This window comes from Diachasmimorpha longicaudata, chromosome 17, assembly GCF_034640455.1.
Source record: "Diachasmimorpha longicaudata isolate KC_UGA_2023 chromosome 17, iyDiaLong2, whole genome shotgun sequence".
In the NCBI taxonomy this organism is placed as follows: Eukaryota; Metazoa; Arthropoda; class Insecta; order Hymenoptera; family Braconidae; genus Diachasmimorpha; species Diachasmimorpha longicaudata.
Genome location: NC_087241.1, coordinates 4773898 through 4791747, shown reverse-complemented (window position 1 = coordinate 4791747; position 17850 = coordinate 4773898). Strand labels below are relative to the sequence as shown.

Here is a 17850-nt window from a genome sequence, read left to right as displayed (position 1 = left end):
TATAAATTTAATCAGTCGGTTTATATGTGTTGAGAGGCCCAATTGCCCTTTCAATCTCATTTTAATTTTTTTATGTTTAAATTGAAGAGATTTTCTGACATAAACAAATGGTTTCCTCTTCCAAATAAAGATTTTATTGGCTGGAAATGGAAAAATGATTGGAAAGTTAATTAAAATATTCTTTCGGCCCTGATTTTCATGTTTATGCATTTTTATTCCACGCGACTGATTAAAAAAGATAAAAACCATTGTGTTAACGGATAAAATTCCACAACGAAGTGAGTTACATAATCTGTGGATTTCCTAGACTTGAACAAACGTAACTGCAATAAAATTGATGCAGATGACAGGGTATTACACTTGATGAATTACAACGCATTTCCAATGTCACTCGAGTAATTGGCATGTAGAGCAGTTGACAGTTGAATTTATTATTTAACCATCGATCGACAAACGAATTTATTCAGAGGAATTTATTTTTAAATATATTTTTTTCAATGTAATGTCCTGGTCTTTGTAATTAATTCGTAAAAATGATTTTTTCTGCAGAAACTTCAAGTCACAAGTATACACCATAATGAACCGAAACTGTGTTACCGAAGGCTCAGGAGATACATCTGGAACAAAGAAATCAGCGATGCAGAATGACTATTTTCCCCTCCACAAGTGAACATGAATGTAAAGAGACGGATAAAAAAGAGAATTCGAAGCTGTACTCGTTAATTAAACGGAGGAGAGGTACCCAGAGAAGTTGGAGATCATAGAAAACTAGAGAGCGCCAAAAGAAAATATTCAAAAGAGACCAAAAGACGAGCAGAAATTATTTCCACGCAGCCAGTGAAAAAAGAAAACGACTGTTCTGTGATCATTTGGACCCACGTGATTTTGTACCATTCCCCGGACGAACTAGAGCACAAAGCGATTAAATACTGAAATGAGGACTGAGGGAATCGAGGGAGAGAATGCGTCTGTGATTTTAGTAAGAAAATATATTTAAATTTGACACGACTCGGGGAGGAAATATTTAGTACAAAGGCGAGGACCTGGAGGAAAAATGCCGGGGCACTCGACGCGGGAGAGCAGCGAGGCGATTCGAATGGAGCCCCTTGGGCGGACCTCGAGCTCAAGGAGTCCGGGGCAAAACGGCATCGCCAATACGGAGGTCCCGGAGTTGTCAGGTGAGAGAGGAAGTTCTGTAGAAATTGCAGAGGGCGAATCGGCCAGGAGTTACCGAAAAAAAAACCCTTCCAGCATTAGAAATTTTACTGGGTTACACCCCCCCTCCCCCGAAAATTCACCCGAGAATAGCGCGGGCCAGGTATCGTGACCTGTGCCTACAAATCGATGACACCTTCCTTCTCCCCCTGTAAAGTCACCAGGCTAACGGGTCCCCGAACGCGGGTAGATTTCTCTGAGCCCGAGGGTAGCACGTGCTTTAAACAAAACCTTGTCTCTGCTCACTGGGTTTACGGAGCACTGGTGTACCAGTGAGAAATAAAAAAAAAATAGACAAAGGGATGTCAAACGAGCCCCAGTATTTCGCCTTTTTCCGGCAGATGCAAGAAAGAGTTGAGAGTAGTTGGAATAATTTATATCGTCAGTCACCGGGATGCGCAGGGCTACAATCTACCGCAAATAGGCGAGGGGTCACAAGTTCAAGAGTTCAGTAAAAAAAAAAAATTGTTAAAAAATGAATTTCAAAAAATCGACTGAGAAATAAGTCAACCCACCCCATTTTCTCACTTCGTTAATTCAATTTATTAGATTTGACACCCACCCGCCCCTCCCCTCGCCGCAATTTTTAGTAAAAAAAAAATTAGAACGGCAGAGAGTATCATAATTTTTTGGCGGGAAAATATGAATTCTGAAAAATAATTTTCAAGCTTTTTTGGGTATCACTAATTTATTTATTTCTCTGGGAATATTTATGAGCGTAATGACGGGGTCGCAGGGGGATGATGAGGTTAATAACATTGATTATAACCAGATTAAGTGGCTGATAACGAGGAAGTGTTGAAAGATGCCGTGTTAAGACGCTAAATCCATGAGTATCACTGAAGGGTTTTCTCGGCATCGGCAAAGTCCAACGGCCCCACCAGGACTAATGTGATCAATGGTTAGTGGTTATAGTAGGGAGAGGAGCGAGAGAAATGCCGAGTAAGAGACAGTTGAGCTTGAAAAGGGGCGACACCCCTTCTCGGCAGACGCCGATCGATTCCCAATCCAAGGTTCACTCTCACACTCGTTACGGTGAAAATCCTGGTAAATTTTCAAAACTTTCACCCGTCCATTACTGAAAATGAGAGTCTCAGGGTAATCTCAATCGTTTAGGGGTAGAAGTGCACTCTCGCGAAAAAAAAAATTCATCGCTTCGAGTGGATCCAGTTAATTAAATCCACGTGATGTTTATTAATTAACTCATTAAGGGGGAAGTGGCAGAATAAAAAGGACAGGTTTACCGCTAATTAATTGAGAATGGGAGAGAGGCATATCCAGGGTTTTCTAAAAATTCCGGGTGATAACAAAAGAATTACCCGGTGGAGGGGTGAGATCTACCCTGTGAGCGTTGACAAAATTGTCCATTAAATATCCCAGTTCTGGGGGTAATTAATTATTGGAAAAGAATAAAATGGAGCTATAAAATGGCCACGAAGGGTTGAGCTTTTTCAAGCAACCCCTAAATTAGAAATAATTATTTTCACACGATAAACGGGAGAATTTCCATAAATTTTACTTTCTCAAGATAAATGACACGACAATTTACTGCTCTCCTCAGTGATAAAGTCAATTATACCCCCGAGAGTCTCACCACCCCGATGACCAAAAATTCCCAATCATAAATTATTAATCAACCTCATCCTCCCCAACCCTCATCCCCTAGAAACCGCCCTAACCGACCGCCGGCGATTCCCTCCCCCAGATGTCGCCCTTCTCCACCCCATCATCACCACTCCAATCCCCAGCACCCCCACACACAACCCCCGTGAACTCCACCATCCTCCCCCAAAAATAATTCCCCAGTCTCCACGAGTGGTTGCGCCGTGAAGGGGAAAAATCTCTCATCCCCCATTTTCCCATGTCCCCTCGGTTGTACCGCCATTTCTGCTCACTTCAGCAGTCGCCTCAGTCCGTATTATCACTCCCAAATGTTAAATGTTATCCCCGAATACGTGTGTACTCCAACCGAGTACAGAAATCACACAGTTAGATCCGATTTTTTCGTACACGTGCGACCGTACATTTACTCGTATCACTGATTATGTCCCCTCATTCCTCCCACCCCCACCTGTCCCCATTGCTCGGCACTATTATTTTTTTACTTTTCGTAATTTTGGCAGGAGTGATGAGCGTCATTAGTGTTGCGCACTAGGTACCCGCCCCCCCTCTCCCGGATCGAATAATAGAAAAAAAAATATATATATTCATTGTGATATGGTGGTAGGACAACCCAGTGACCTGGTATTACACGGGGCTGTCCCTGGGCACTTAAATCATGTCAGTTATGCCAGTTTTCACTAGTGAAGTTGCTGTGGTGGAGTGAGAGAGAGGTGCTGCGGTGTGTGATTTTATTTGATTTTTTTAATTGGCTATCACGGGGACGCTCGGCCCTCGGTAATTATTCTGGCTGAACAGAGGGAGCCCCTTATTAAAGTCGCGTATGCGTCCAACGACGGCGAGGTGAAGGGTTTTGTTTATCGAAGACCACCACCTAATTCTTTCGCTATGAGCGAACAGGATGTCGATGATGTTGCTTTTCTCACGGGTAAGAATTCACTATTTTCGGGTATTTGGGGGAATTTTTGGAGGAAACACGTGGGGAGGATCAATAGTGCGAGATGGGCAGCCGATCGGGAGGGGAATTTATCGTTGTGGGATGAGATTTGGGGGCTTTGATATGTAGATTACCCTTAACTCGATAATTATTCCATGTTACTGTAATTTTTTAGTAAATTGTTGATGTCAAATCCTCTATAAAGTTGAGTTGATATTTTTTTATTTCCAGAGCTTTAACTAAAAACTCATTTTCAGTTTTATTAATTCAGGAGTGAGAAGTTGCAAGGAAAATCCGAACTGTGGGAATTAAAAATTGATAGCTTTGTATTTTTAGTTGGGGAAATTGTTGTAATAATGAAGGTGTGATATAAAAATACTTTTCCATCATTTTAAATCGAAAAAACCTTCCGAAGTGCTTTACATCGTTCATTTCTCAACAAAAATTGAAAAAAAATTCACGTGAAAACATGAAGAGCGGTCTTGAGTGCATCAGAGGTTTTGAATCACGGTCGCAGTAAAAAAGGGAATCAGGTCAAGTGGTGAGAGGGTGTATGTAAAGTTTTTATGAAAACGATTGAATCGAATGCACAACCTTTTACATTCAAACACATGTACGAAGCGTAAAAAAGTTTAACGTAACTGTTGCCCGGAGTCTCGAGGCTTTTTTCTGTAATTGAAAGCCCAGTCCTTCTAGAAAATAATGAAAGCTCTCGTATTGACCCGAATTATCAGTGAATCGATCAGTAGGGGTGAGGAACCCTCTACTTACCCCCAAAACACGCGATTATTTCCAGTAATTTTTTACAAGTCTGAACGTAATCGATGAATTTTTCGATTTTTTATGAGTTAAAAATTTTTTTCAGGAGACAGTAACACAGGACTACACAAGAGGAGTTTGTATGAGCACAATGGGGTGGCTGTATGTTCGCAAAAGCGTGCATTATGCATTGCAACAGTCGTTCTTGCTATTCTATTCGCCATATCACTCATCATCGCTTTTGCGGGACCACAAAATGGTAAATTAAATATCTGCACAATAAAGTAATAATTTTTTTAACGAAAAATATGTAGACCTGATCCCATATTTATTTGCATTGCTGATTATAGACTGTCCATGCGCGGGTGAAAAGCCTGCGAATCTGGAGATCGAGGATGAGAGTGCTGGGGCAGAGCCAACGGCGACCAACGGGGAGGTACAGGCCGCTCATTAATCCCCCGATGAATTAAACATATTTATCGATTTTTAATCAATAAACTCTGGTGTTTACAGATATTTCCCTGGGACAACGTTAGATTGCCCGCGTTTTCGCATCCGACTAGATACAATATAACTATTCATCCCAATTTAACAACCCTAGAAGTCAAAGGTAAATATAAACAGTAATTGGAACGTGGCGTGATAAATCACGTTAAATATTTTTTATATTCAATAATTGTTTGTTATCTCCTCAGGGCAAGTAACTATTGAATTTTACGTCGATAGAGAGACCAATTTTATCGTCTTCCACAGCAAAAATTTGACAATAACTGACAGAGTAAGTAGTCTGGATAAATGACAGGAATATCAGGGAGATTAAACTGTGTCTGGAACCCCTGAATAATTTCAGATGGTGGTGAATCGCAAGGGCAACGAGATGAAAATCTCAAAATTACTGGAGTACCCGGCCCATCAGCAACTGTACCTAGAAGTCGAGGAGGGTAAATTTCGGAAGAGGGGAAATTACACGTTACACTTGAGATTCATTTCCAAGTTAACGACCGAGCTCGAGGGATTTTACCTGAGTTCGTACAAGACATCAGACGGAGAGAACAGGTATTAAGATTCGTCAATGGCGAGCATAGCAGGCTCTTCGAAATTTAATTAAAAATGTCTTAACCGGCAGTTTTCGATGTCAGAACAATTTTAATTGCTTTCAATAATCATTTTAACTTTTTTTCATCGGTAATTTATGAACAGGTACCTGGCGACAACCCACTTTGAGCCGACATACGCCCGCTCGGCGTTTCCGTGCTTCGACGAGCCCCAGTATAAAGCGAAATTCAAGGTATCGATATTCAGGGATCGATTTCACATAGCCCTGTGCAACATGCCAATCGTGAATACCGAGGATGCTGGATTTTATATGGGGACGGGACTGGTGAGTGCTCTCGTCGTAAATAATTTTACACCTTCGCTTCGTGTCCAGGGGAATTTGATGATTTTTGAAAAAAAAAAAAATGCCTGCACTGATGGAAATGGGAATTACGTCGGGGAAAAATAATTCAGTGATAATTCTCGAGAGATTTAAAATAATATGACAATACCTCGAACGCAAAACGGAAGACATTAGTATATACCCCCCTAATATAGAACAACCCTCCCTTCCAGTTGCGAGACGAATTCCAAGAGTCCGTGGAAATGTCAACGTACCTCGTGGCCTTCGTCGTCTGCGATTTCAAGAGAATCTCCCAGATGACCTCCAGAAATATATCTGTGAGTGTCTACGCAGCTGAGTCGATGCTCTCCCAGGTAAGGACATCACACAAATAATAATTCAAATTAATTAAATTGAATTATCACCCACCCCCGCAATTTGAAACTTCTTTTTCCCCTCTTGTCACTTCCACCCCCAGGCGCAGTACGCCCTGGCGACAGCTGTCCGCACGATGGACTACTTCGAGTCCTTCTTCGGGGTGAACTACCCCCTCCCGAAGCAGGATCTCATCGCTATTCCGGATTTCGCTGCTGGTGCCATGGAGAACTGGGGCCTCATCACCTACCGAGAGGCCTCGATTCTCTACGATCCTGACGAAACATCGACAGCTGCCCACGAGTGGGTGGCCTTCATCATGACCCACGAACTCGCTCACCAGTGGTTTGGAAATCTCGTGACGATGAAGTGGTGGAATGATCTCTGGTTGAACGAGGGCGCCGCCAGTTTCTTCGAGTACATGGGGGTCAACAATGTGTCACCAGAGTGGAGCACGATGGATCAATTCGTTCTGGACAAGACTCAAGTGGGTCTGGGGCTCGATGCACTTGCCACCAGTCATCCCATCAGCGTACCTGTCAAGGATCCAGCTGAGATCGAGGCGATTTTCGACAGCATCAGCTATGCCAAGGGGGCGTCTATATTCAATATGCTCGAGGGCTTCCTGGGGGAGGACATCTTGAGAAGTGGATTGAATGAGTACCTCAATGTTCATGCCTTTGGAAACGCTGATACCAACGACCTCTGGGCTGTGTTCACCAAACATGCCAACAATACGTTTGATGTCAAGGTAAAATAGCGAATATTAAATTGTTTTCGCGCGATTATGGGGAGACTTCCTCTACGATTCTCCTCCCCGAGGTGGTGACAGTAATTATTGACGTCTTGATTTTTTTTGGCTTTGTCAATAGGCAATTATGGACACTTGGACCCAACAGACTGGCTTTCCCCTCATAATGATCAGTCGAGAGGGGAAAATGATAACTGCGAGCCAAAAGAGATTTTTACTGTACCCACTGGATAATCAAACTGAAACGACTCAATCAAAATCGAGTTTCAATTACAAGTGGTACGTTCCATTGACGTATTACACGGACAAGGAGCCGCAGAGGGTTTACACAGTCTGGATGAACATGTCCGATGGTAATTAGGAACATTTACAGGGAATTAAACCCTCCAAATTAAATATTAAAAAATATAAATGCTTTATTTTGTTAACAGTGACCTTCGAAATTCCCGAGACCGTTGAATTCATAAAATTCAACATGAATCAGTCCGGTTTCTACAGAGTACTCTACCCGGATGACATGTGGACTGCCATAATAAAAACTCTGATGACAGATCACCATAAGTTCACACCATTAGATCGGGCGAATTTAATCGACGACGCTTTCACTCTCTGCGAAGCTGGGGAAATAAATGCGACTATTCCACTGAGATTATCACTTTATCTGATGAATGAAAGTGATTATGTGCCGTGGGCAACGGCCCTCGGATATCTCCACTCGTGGAAACAGAGATTGGGCGAGAGCTCGGGTTATAAAAGATATACAGCTTTCTTGAAGAAATTACTGGGACCCATTTCCAGATACGTTGGGTGGAAAGATGATGGAAATCATTTGACAAAGTGAGTAGTGGGTTTAAAAAATGAGTGAATACCACTCCCTAAAATATTTCCTCGATTTCATCATAAATTTAAATTCATGAAAAATTATTGTAAACAGTCAGAGAAATTTTTAATAAATTTCCCAGCAACTGACACTTTTCCTGACTAAAAAAAAATTTCAGACTCCTGAGAATTGCAGTCCTGCAATCAGCAGTAGAACTCCAATTAGAGGACGTTGTGAAGCCAGCGAAAAATCTATTCGAGGACTGGATGCTTCGGGGTAAAAAAATACCCCCGAATATTCGCGACGTCGTCTACGTCGCGGGGATTAGGTTCGGGGGTGAGAAGGAGTGGCGACACTGCTGGGAGGTGTACAACAATACGCCGATACCCAGTGAAAAGAGGATAATATTGCAGGCACTGGGTGCCACGACGGATCCCTGGTTGCTCCAGCGATATCTCCTGAAGTCCCTCGACAGAGAGAGCGTCAAGCCCCAGGACGTTGAGGCCGTCATCGCGGCAGTTGCTCACAATCCTGAGGGTCAGTACATCGCCTGGAGGCATGTTAAAGCGTATTGGCCACAGCTGCACACCCTCTTTGGCAACGGCTCCGTGGGACTCGGTCCTCTCATCTCGTCCGTGGTATCCGATTTTTTCACCGATTACGATCACCAGGAAGTCACCGAATTTTTCAAGGGCGTCGACGTCGGTAGTGGGGAACGGACACTCGAGCAGAGTCTCGAGACCATCAAGTTGAATATCAGGTGGGTCGCTAATAATGCAGATGACGTTGATTCGTGGTTAATTGATAATTTCAAGGAATATGCGGGTTAAGGAACAAATATCATTTGTCGAAGTAATTTTATTGTGATTAATGACGTAGTGTTATTCGTTGTGTTCCTGGGGAGCGTTTATCAATGGACGGCTACTGCTCAAATCCTCGTGTATCAGTTTGACAAGCTCTGGAGGAAAAATTATTGGAGGAAAAAATATGAATTACTAATAACTTGTCCACACTCTCCAACCATTTTTACTCCCGAGGGCTATTATTGAATCAGTTTTATCCAAATATTTGATAGATATATAACAATAGATTTTTATTTTTCTCAACAACTTGTTCTGTAGTTTCTTTCATAATTATTACCAATTATTTCACTGGATTAATGACAGTACTTCGATCGTAGAATAATTAATTTTCATATTCTCAGGAATGCACAATAACTTAATTTAATATATTTAATTGAATTAGCATATCAACATTATGAGGTAAATACATTTGGTACGATGCGTTCTTCCCATTGCAGATAAAAAAAAATGTTCTTGTAATAATTGTACGATACAGTAATTAGACTATTTTGCCAACAATCATAACTCTATCGACTCGTCAGTGTATTTCACTGTTATTCAGAGAATAGTGACGAAAACCAAAAATTATATTTAAAAAAATGGAATGACTATATTCAAAATGCAAAAACAATAAACCAAAATATTATGTGTCGTGTGCCATGTGTTCATGTTGCTACAGGACCTTGTGATTTTGACGCGGGGTACGTCCAAACGAGTGTGGATCTAGTTTGTATAAAATCCATACCGATAGTTTTAAACCAAAAAAGAGCAAAAAAAAAAGATCTGATATTTTACTATTGGAGAAAGGAAAATAAAATCAGTGGAATATTTATTACGAATGTATTGCAGCGCTTTGCGTATGATATATTCAATTCTTGTTTTTCTTCTCTCTCATTTTTTGCAAATAATGTATTTCTCAGCTGATATTGATTTTCAAGCACGAGCGTCCGTCCCACAGACATCTATCTATTTCTATTTGATAAGAAAAACAATCCTACGAGAGTCCCTCCTGCTTGCTGATTAATTATCATTGCTTTTTCTTGATTCAGGAGTGAAGTGGTGAAGGGAGATAAAAAAGAAAAATTTATAGAGAAATAATGCCTAGAATTTTTTTTAATCGTGTGAAATACTTCACCACTTCACAGCAAAATCAAAAAGCGGATAAAATATTATAAGAATATCCAGTACCAATTGAACGATTATATACCGTATACCTTTATGTGATGGCATTTTCCTGTCATTGTCTGAATACGTAGATTTTTATACACTTCGAGACGAATGAAACAAAAAAAATTACAAACAAAAATGAAAATGGCGAATTAACAAATCGACGCACAAGCTAGAAATTTACATGTAAATAGAGTATTTTTTCACTGATATTTCTCGATCATCGGAAGAATGAAAAAAAAATTTCTAATGGAAAAAGTTACAATCAGTTTAATGAATGCGTCGAGGTGAACAGAGCGCCAGTATGATTTCTATCGAATGCATTAACACCTTCAAGAGAGCATATTAACCGGCCTATTTGGAAAATCATTTTTTTTTTGCTCATCGAGGAGAAAAATATTACACTGGTGTCAATAGGCCAATGTCGGTGTCATCTCTGTAGACATTAATATGCCCTTCTAGGCATCAATCTATTCGAACGTGTAAATTTCATTGCTGTTTTGTATTTTATATCCATATTACATGACCTACTTGTACCATATTATCAACTGTACTGTAATAGATATTTTGTTGTAAAAAAATATCGTGAGTTATCTCGAATTCATACGGACCTCTCTACGCGCCCCATTTATTTATTTATTTATTTTCCCCCCACCAATTGTCCCACTGCGAGCTATTTCCATCAGCAAACAATTAATGAATATCAATATCTTCATCTAATTATCCTCTCTCTTCATTAAGTCCTGATTTAAACGGTAATGACTATTTCTGAGTCACTGCGTAAGCTACCGACTGTTGACTATCATAAATTGACATTACCGACCGGGCGCCTCGCCTTCCCGCCCCAGTTCAAACTCCCACACGTCATCACTTGGTGAATAACAGTTGGGATCGTGTCGATCAACATCTCTGGGTGAGTGGAGGGAGACCTTTCGGTTTTATCTACGAATACTGACGATCGACGAAACAATACTTGCTCTGGAGGACTTAAAACGAATTACTGGATAATCATTCTTCACTGACTGCCGCCTGAAATTCGCCCTTTTCTGCATTTTTTTAATTAACGCGAACTGAAAGTGAACGGCTCGCGGTATTAAAAGTGAAAGTGAACGTGACGTATCCACGAAGATAAGTGACTCCTAATTGTTGACGATCAAACCAGTGAGTGAATTAAATTTGTTTTTTTTTCCGACAATTTGAAGAAGCTGTTGACATGTCAATTGAGGTTTTACCGCGAATGCGCACCCTCTCACCGGAGACCGTCTTCAATTATCACGTGACGTCACTGAAAAACAAATCCAAGGTAGGAAAATATCGGCTGATTACAAAATAAAATGAATGAATAATTTTTTTACGCGCGAAAAGTCTAACAAATAGAAAAAAATCATTTTATAATGAGGAAACATAACTGCGAGTGTCTTGATAACTGTCTAAGCTCATTTACAACTTATTTGTTCATTTTCAAGATATTTTCAAAAGTTTTTTAACGAAAGGCGACTTATCTAAGGCGCTTCATTAGGTCAGGCGGAATTACTTATTGAACGCAAACTATTCTGACGCAATTAATAATTTTTAGACGTGAGTCAGTGATGATTATCGGTTATTGACGAATGGCAAAATTTGTACTGAGTTAAAGCCTCGATATGCCACTTGCGGTTGGCATGTGGCAACGATGCCAAGCACGTGGCACTGGACAACGTCCACGGAACTGTTTCGACTAATGGCAAATGAGTAATTTTTAGAGTACCGTCAATGCCCCAGTTAATGCCACCAGAAGGTCTCCGTCGTTGGTGAGGGTCAAGTAATCGTACTGTGTCTGTTGTTTGCAAAGCAATGCAACAAGTAGATAACTAACACTCCGATGATCACTTAGAATCGATATCTCCTCAATTAAATTATTCATTAATGATGATTTTTTAATATTTGAAAAATAGAAAAATAAACCGAAATATTTCCTTACAAATGGTTTGTCCAATCAACCGCGGTATATTTTACATTAAAACTGAATCTTCACTTGCACCTGATGGACATTGTTAGTAACAACGGGGGGAATGGAGAAACTAGTAACTAGCAATTCACCTCCGGTAATTTGTTGTTTCCCAGTTCTATCGAAAACGATCAGGTAAGTGCGCAGTGCGACTGCCGTTCGTGCACATCAATTATCATTAACATTTAACGTCCCTATCTACTTGATAACGAGGAAGTTATAGATGTCATGAAAAAAATCGAAGACGAATGTGGATTGGGTGGAAATTAGTGAAAAGAACCGATTGATCAATTAATTATTCATTTTTTATAAACTGGAAAATTTTATTTGTGCCTATTATTAATTTTTCTGATAATAAAATTTCTCTTCATTTTACAAACTCATCTTTTGAATCAAATTTTCTTGCTTCCCTTTTCCCACAATGCACTGCCAATCGAAACATCGACTCCTGGAAAATTCCCATAACAGTCCACAAAAATGTCCCCTCCCCCCGTCCATCAATTTCCGAAATTTTTCCAACGACTTTTTTCCGAAAAAAAACAATTTTCCCGCCACACGCGCCGGCCCCTCCAAGCCCCCCGCCGATCTCCCGCCCCTGAGCGTCCCCTGACGTTGCCGGAGCGACTGCTGAGTCACATACGCCACTCCGATCTCACCGAACAAGTCGTGTTTCCCCAGTGACTCCACACAATACCCGATAAACTGCTCCTCCACAAGTTTCCCCATTACCCGAGAAGTGTCATCACCCGCGAAGCCCCCAAACCCCGTGAAAATGTATCGTACATCATAGCGCCATGTTCAATCGCGTCGTTCCGCGTCATTCCCGGGTTCACGCGAGTTGATAATCCCTCAGGATCTCCAAACCCCCCTCAAGAACTCCCAAAAAACAAACCTCCACCTGTGATTATCAGCGCTGCAGTCGTCCCCGTAGTGTCAATCTCCCTCCCCCCCCCCTCGTCCATGTCCCCCCCAAAACAACAAAAATAACCCAATTAATTAGTGATGTGATTCAACGTTTATGGAGTCGAAGTGACAAGCGATTTTTGCTGGATTAAAGTGCAATTGTGACTAAGTCGTGCGCATTTGGATACTGGTTACCTCCATAGACGAGTTTTGAGGTTATTTTAGTACCACATGTAACTGACCTACACTAGACACCAGTGGAAGACCCAGTGATCGGTTTATTTAACGTCTGACTGTGAAGCTGAGAGGTCCATCCTCCAGAGTCATCAGTTTCTTTGTTCTCGACGAATCGAGTGAAACATTTCAATTGCTGTCGTTACATCAGCCCTCGATTCCACGTTAGCTGGTGGACATGAAAGTGTCATCGGTGGATTCTTGACCGGTCAACAGTCGTAAACTCAGTGGAGATGACAGCTGGTGTTGATGGCACTGCTTGATGACATCTGAGTACTTACTCCGTATTTTTATTTTATTTACTTACGTTTCTGTGATAATTTCGTGGGGCTTGTGATGGTCCAAGGGTGACGTCCCCTCGCGAGGATTGTGAGTGAATAAACAGTGAAAACTAGTGGTGCTGCTGGTGGTGGAGACAATGTTGTCCATCAAGAAGCTGTACAGGGAGGAGCTGCTCCAGCTCGCCCTTCTGTTGTCCCTCCTCAGGGTGGATCCTGAGAGTTATCTGGGCCTGGACATTCAGAGCATTGGTGTGGGGTCTCTGAATCTTCATAATGGGTCTGGATGGCACACTGATGCCAGGACTATCGTCCACAGACCCATGTTTGTGCACCCCAAGAACCTGGACTCGATGCTGATTAATTATGAGAGGGATTTGTTTGAGGAGCTCAATTCACTGGGGAGGTACAACAGATTAAATGCAGCCAATGATATTCATGCGTATTTGTTGAACGTCGAGGATCATGCGAGAAATCTTGAAGAGACTGCTGGACCCAGTGTTGAAGAGTCTGGAGGGAATCAGAGAAATGCCAGTGAACCTGATCTAACCAGTGAAGCTCAGAGGAGCAGACAGGATACCAGTGATGAACTGACACAAGAGGTACATTTCCAGAGATTTTGGGGAATTTTTTTTAGACTTTTCCGGGGACTCATGATGCTGAAGAAGGTGTAGCTTCTTCTGGGATCTCTCAGAGATTCGTTAAAATTGCATTAAAAAATCAGGTCTATTTTTTATCGTAGTGTAACCTGATTTTAGAAGGGGATTTTCTATTCCAAATGATTAATCAGAGAATTGTTTAAAAAATGAAAAAATGATAAATTCATGCGAAGAATATGTCTCTCTCAGTACAAGTGGTCGTTATCACTGACATTCTCCTGAAATCCATTGTGCTGCTACCATTCGAAAGCAATAAAACGTGTGGGAGGAATTTCGTTGGACGTTAGTCGACGACTGTTAACAAATTTACACTGATGGCATCATGTTCTTTGTTTCTTATCGCATTCTGGCATCGAGACTACCCACATTTGCGTATTATCCACAGCCTGGCATTGATATTGCTTCCTTCGTCAATCGTTCAATCAACAAAGACCACGATTTGCCTTTCACACCTGCATTTTTTTAAACTCCTGAATGGAGAAGTAAAGTGCAGTTCGCTCCTCCTGGCATAGGATCAATTATTTTTCTTTCTGAGAATTGGTAGACACAAAAATTGAAAATAGATCGAGTCGTGTGTGCGCTCGTCTCGCTATATGCGCTCTTTCCTGCTTTATCCTCAATCTCCAGACGATTTTGGTGCAAATGACCCTTGTTTTTTTTTCGTCTTGTCTTTTATTGGGAGCTGCGTCATGCGAATCCTCTGCTGTGACCTTGTGTTGCACACACACGTCCTTCAGCCTCCTTTCTCTTCTCGGGGGATACGAAATTGGCTCTTACGCGATTGTTTGGGTGTGGGGAGAGGTGCAAAGTCCAGTTGAGCTTGTCTCCATCAGCTGAGGCATCAGCAGAATTTTACCAGAAGTTAATTGGGCAGGCTAGCGATGAAGGTGAAGGTCATAAACGAGCTAGCGATAATTATAATTATTGGGGCGTTATGCCGAAATCAATTGAGCCGTGGTCTGGACCAGGAAAAAATTACGGATTGAATTATCATTAATTTATCAATTTCAGGAATATTCAGGAAAATTTTTCGCATCGTTCTATCAACCGATTAAATCGAATAGATTGATCGACAGTCGTCGCCGTAATTGTCCAATGGGGGCAATGAAACAAGTGTCTGTCATTAGTCTCCTATATTGGAATGGAAGTGGTGTTCAGCCTTCGAGACTGTTACCAACGAAAAAGGACCGATGTTGCACCGAGTGCATTAATTGAGGGGTCAACCCTGTCTGATTCGCTGTACCACTAATCGAGATGCTGTCGTGGTGCTCTGAGGCATCGACACGCAATCCTATGAGATCATTCTGCTCTAGTCTCTCTCGAATGCACCTCATCTTATCTGGCTCAGTGGGCCACCTGTGGCGTACGGCCTTGCATGCACAATCGCATCGATTGTCTGCACGTGGATCGAATTATTAATTTATCAGTCGTCGTTTGATGTGATTGATTGACATCAAAAATATTATTTCGATTTCATTCGAATAATTGACGACTAATGAATAACTATTATCGGAAAATGAACAAAGAGGAGCCCATAATAGTGTTCGGCGAAGCACTGAAGTCATCACTGCCAAAATAATGCAAACACCAGCGAAAAAAATTCTTTTCCTCGCAAATGAGCGTGCAACGGCCTCGATTGTAAAAATATCGAGTTGAAAATATAAAAAGTGAAACTGAAGACGATAGCTAACCACTGCTAAAGCGTCCTCATTTAGCGTGTACATTTGAGCCACCGCCCTTGCACTTTTTATTCTCCAGACGAAACGATAAATCGTTTCTTACTGGTGCACTCGCGAAAATAAATTCTAAATCCAGTGAAGGCTGTTCCAAAAATACTCCTGCAATTATGAGTCGCTCCGGGATGAATTGATTTCAATATTCATTGGTTTGGCTTGCGTGGTAATTGTCTCGTGTCGTGGGGAATCATCTCCTGTCACAAATGATAATTTTTCTGGTGGACATTTGCCCGCAGTTGGCCCCCTGTCAAATATCTGAGAGCGCGTGGCTCAAAGACAAAGGAAACTGTTCGCAAACTGGAGTTCAATGCGCCAGTTGGCGTTTCTGACACTGTAAACACTGTCATTTATGCCAACTGATGAATTGTCTTTGGAGTAGTGTAAAATAAAATCTTGTGGATAGATTAAAATTATTTTTTTTTGTCTTTTGACGACTGAAGGTTTTTAAATTGATGACCAGTTGGTCCTTGGCATTGGCAGCTCGCCTATTCTTATAATTTCGTATTTCCACGATTTTATTTCCGCCTCCCAATGTTTATTTAATTTTGTACTGCGGGTACGTCCTCAGGAATGGAAAAATCAAAATTATAGAATGAAATTGACAATTATCTATAATTATAATCCTCGGTATTTTTATTTAATTTTTATTCGTCAAATCAGGACGTACACTACAGTGCGGTAATACGCCACAAGTTTTCGTCATACGGATGTCCACGTGTACTTTTACCTGCGTCGTGGTCAATTCCCAACGAGTCAGTAGTTGCGCCTGCGTTAGATCTGACACATGTCAGGCTGTCACGTGGCCCATCGGGCCATCTCCCTGGACTATTCCTCCGCGTCTTATCGGACTGATTGACCCACTGCTGATAACAGCTGGAGCTTTTATTTCTTCATCTTTCATTTTTATTCCTCGTTGTATGACGTTAATGATGCTCGACTGATTAGTAGACAAGGACAGTTGGTATGCGGAATCGAGGATCGAGTATTATTTTCAGATTGCAATTGACTATTGCGCAACGAAGGAGAGTAACATTGAATTTCTAGTTGTTTGTCCGAATGGACAATTTTTTTTCTTGCTTGGTAAAAAATTTTAGTATTGTTGATGACTTCAGGACTTTAATTGACTAGTCTATTGAATCTGTGAATAATTTTTTCTATTTTTAGAATATTTATCTAATGAAAAAGCCAACGGATGGCTTCGATGCTCTTTATTCAAAAAATTATTCACAGTCATATTTACATTCAAATCTTCGCCTCACATGTCTGGTATCACCGGAGGACATTTTTCCCGGTCGAGACGATAATAACAATCGCAAAACAGTGGTGAACGCGTGATCGATGATCAATAGCCCTCCAAATAATTTCTGGTCGATGAGCCGAATTCAATTGACCTGAAGCGCAATGCCACGTCGGAAGTAATATTTACCCAGGGATTCATAAATCTGCATAGATCAGCATTGGAAATTTATGTTAATGCCTGCCCCGCAGAGTGACCCTGGCGACCAATGGTCGAGGGGACCCGGTGAATACTCACAATTCTTACTGGGATTTCTCTTCTACCTCTGAACACGCGCTGTCGCGATTTGCTCAATTTTGTCGCTGTTTTTTTCGGTAATATTTCTCGCTCGGCCCAGGTGTCCGCTGGTGGTATGGCGCGGAAGAAGAAGAAGTACCCGAGGATGATCACTGTTTTTGTGCCCGATGATGTACGGAGAATTCATCATAGTTAGAATTTAATGTGCCAAGTGAAAAAAGTTATAACAGATAATCGTCATCGATCGCAAAATTTTGAATAATTTTTTGTTAAATTAAATACTGTCGATGCCTGTCCATGAGACTATTGAACTTTTGATCTCCTTTATTGATTTTTTGAAAATTTATTTATGACCATTTGCATTATTTTTTTACAAACTCGTTACTCTGTTCTTTAACTAATTGTGTTTTACATTTGTTTGTTCTAGGTAAGTCACTATCAAGTCATTGTCATTTGTGAGAGATTGGGAATCCCTGCGAGAGGAATTACTGGTGCCATTCGTAAGTCTAATATTAGGCTTACAATTTACCGCATTATATTTATTTATTTATTCGATTCAATTATTTAATTTCCCGAGCTCACGTGCAACCTTTATACACAGATATTTATTCATTGACGGGTCAGTTAATTCCTTGAATATTAACGCGGAAAAATA

General features: G+C 41.1%; 2 protein-coding genes across 10 annotated transcripts in view; both read left to right on the top strand.

Annotated features, from left to right (window-relative positions):
* The first annotated feature begins 1043 nt into the window (after positions 1–1043).
* Positions 1044–10109, top strand: LOC135170654 (endoplasmic reticulum aminopeptidase 1-like). 4 transcript variants are annotated; one of them, XM_064136659.1, is made up of 12 exons: positions 1044–1178; positions 4641–4790; positions 4882–4967; positions 5045–5141; positions 5227–5309; positions 5382–5587; positions 5732–5912; positions 6125–6283; positions 6388–7035; positions 7157–7388; positions 7467–7872; positions 8034–10109. In XM_064136659.1, exons 1-12 carry the CDS (start codon positions 1055–1057, stop codon positions 8683–8685), a joined length of 3024 nt encoding a protein of 1007 aa, XP_063992729.1. In that variant the 5' UTR covers positions 1044–1054; the 3' UTR covers positions 8686–10109. The 4 variants fall into 4 exon arrangements, with proteins under 4 accessions (XP_063992729.1, XP_063992730.1, XP_063992728.1 ...); XM_064136660.1 differs by having other exon boundaries at positions 4638–4790; positions 6143–6283; XM_064136658.1 differs by having other exon boundaries at positions 4638–4790.
* A 692-nt stretch (positions 10110–10801) lies between these two features.
* The window catches only part of Cnc (cap-n-collar), a 53383-nt gene continuing 46334 nt past the window's right edge, over positions 10802–17850 (top strand). For 2 of the 6 annotated variants that reach the window (XM_064136667.1, XM_064136668.1), the window contains exon 1: positions 12481–13868. In XM_064136667.1, coding sequence (XP_063992737.1) covers positions 13407–13868 — 462 coding nt within the window. In that variant the 5' untranslated portion in view covers positions 12481–13406. Of the gene's footprint in view, positions 11168–12480; positions 13869–17210; positions 17368–17850 lie in introns of those variants that run through there. The other 4 variants (XM_064136669.1, XM_064136665.1, XM_064136666.1 and 1 more) reach the window with 4 other exon arrangements.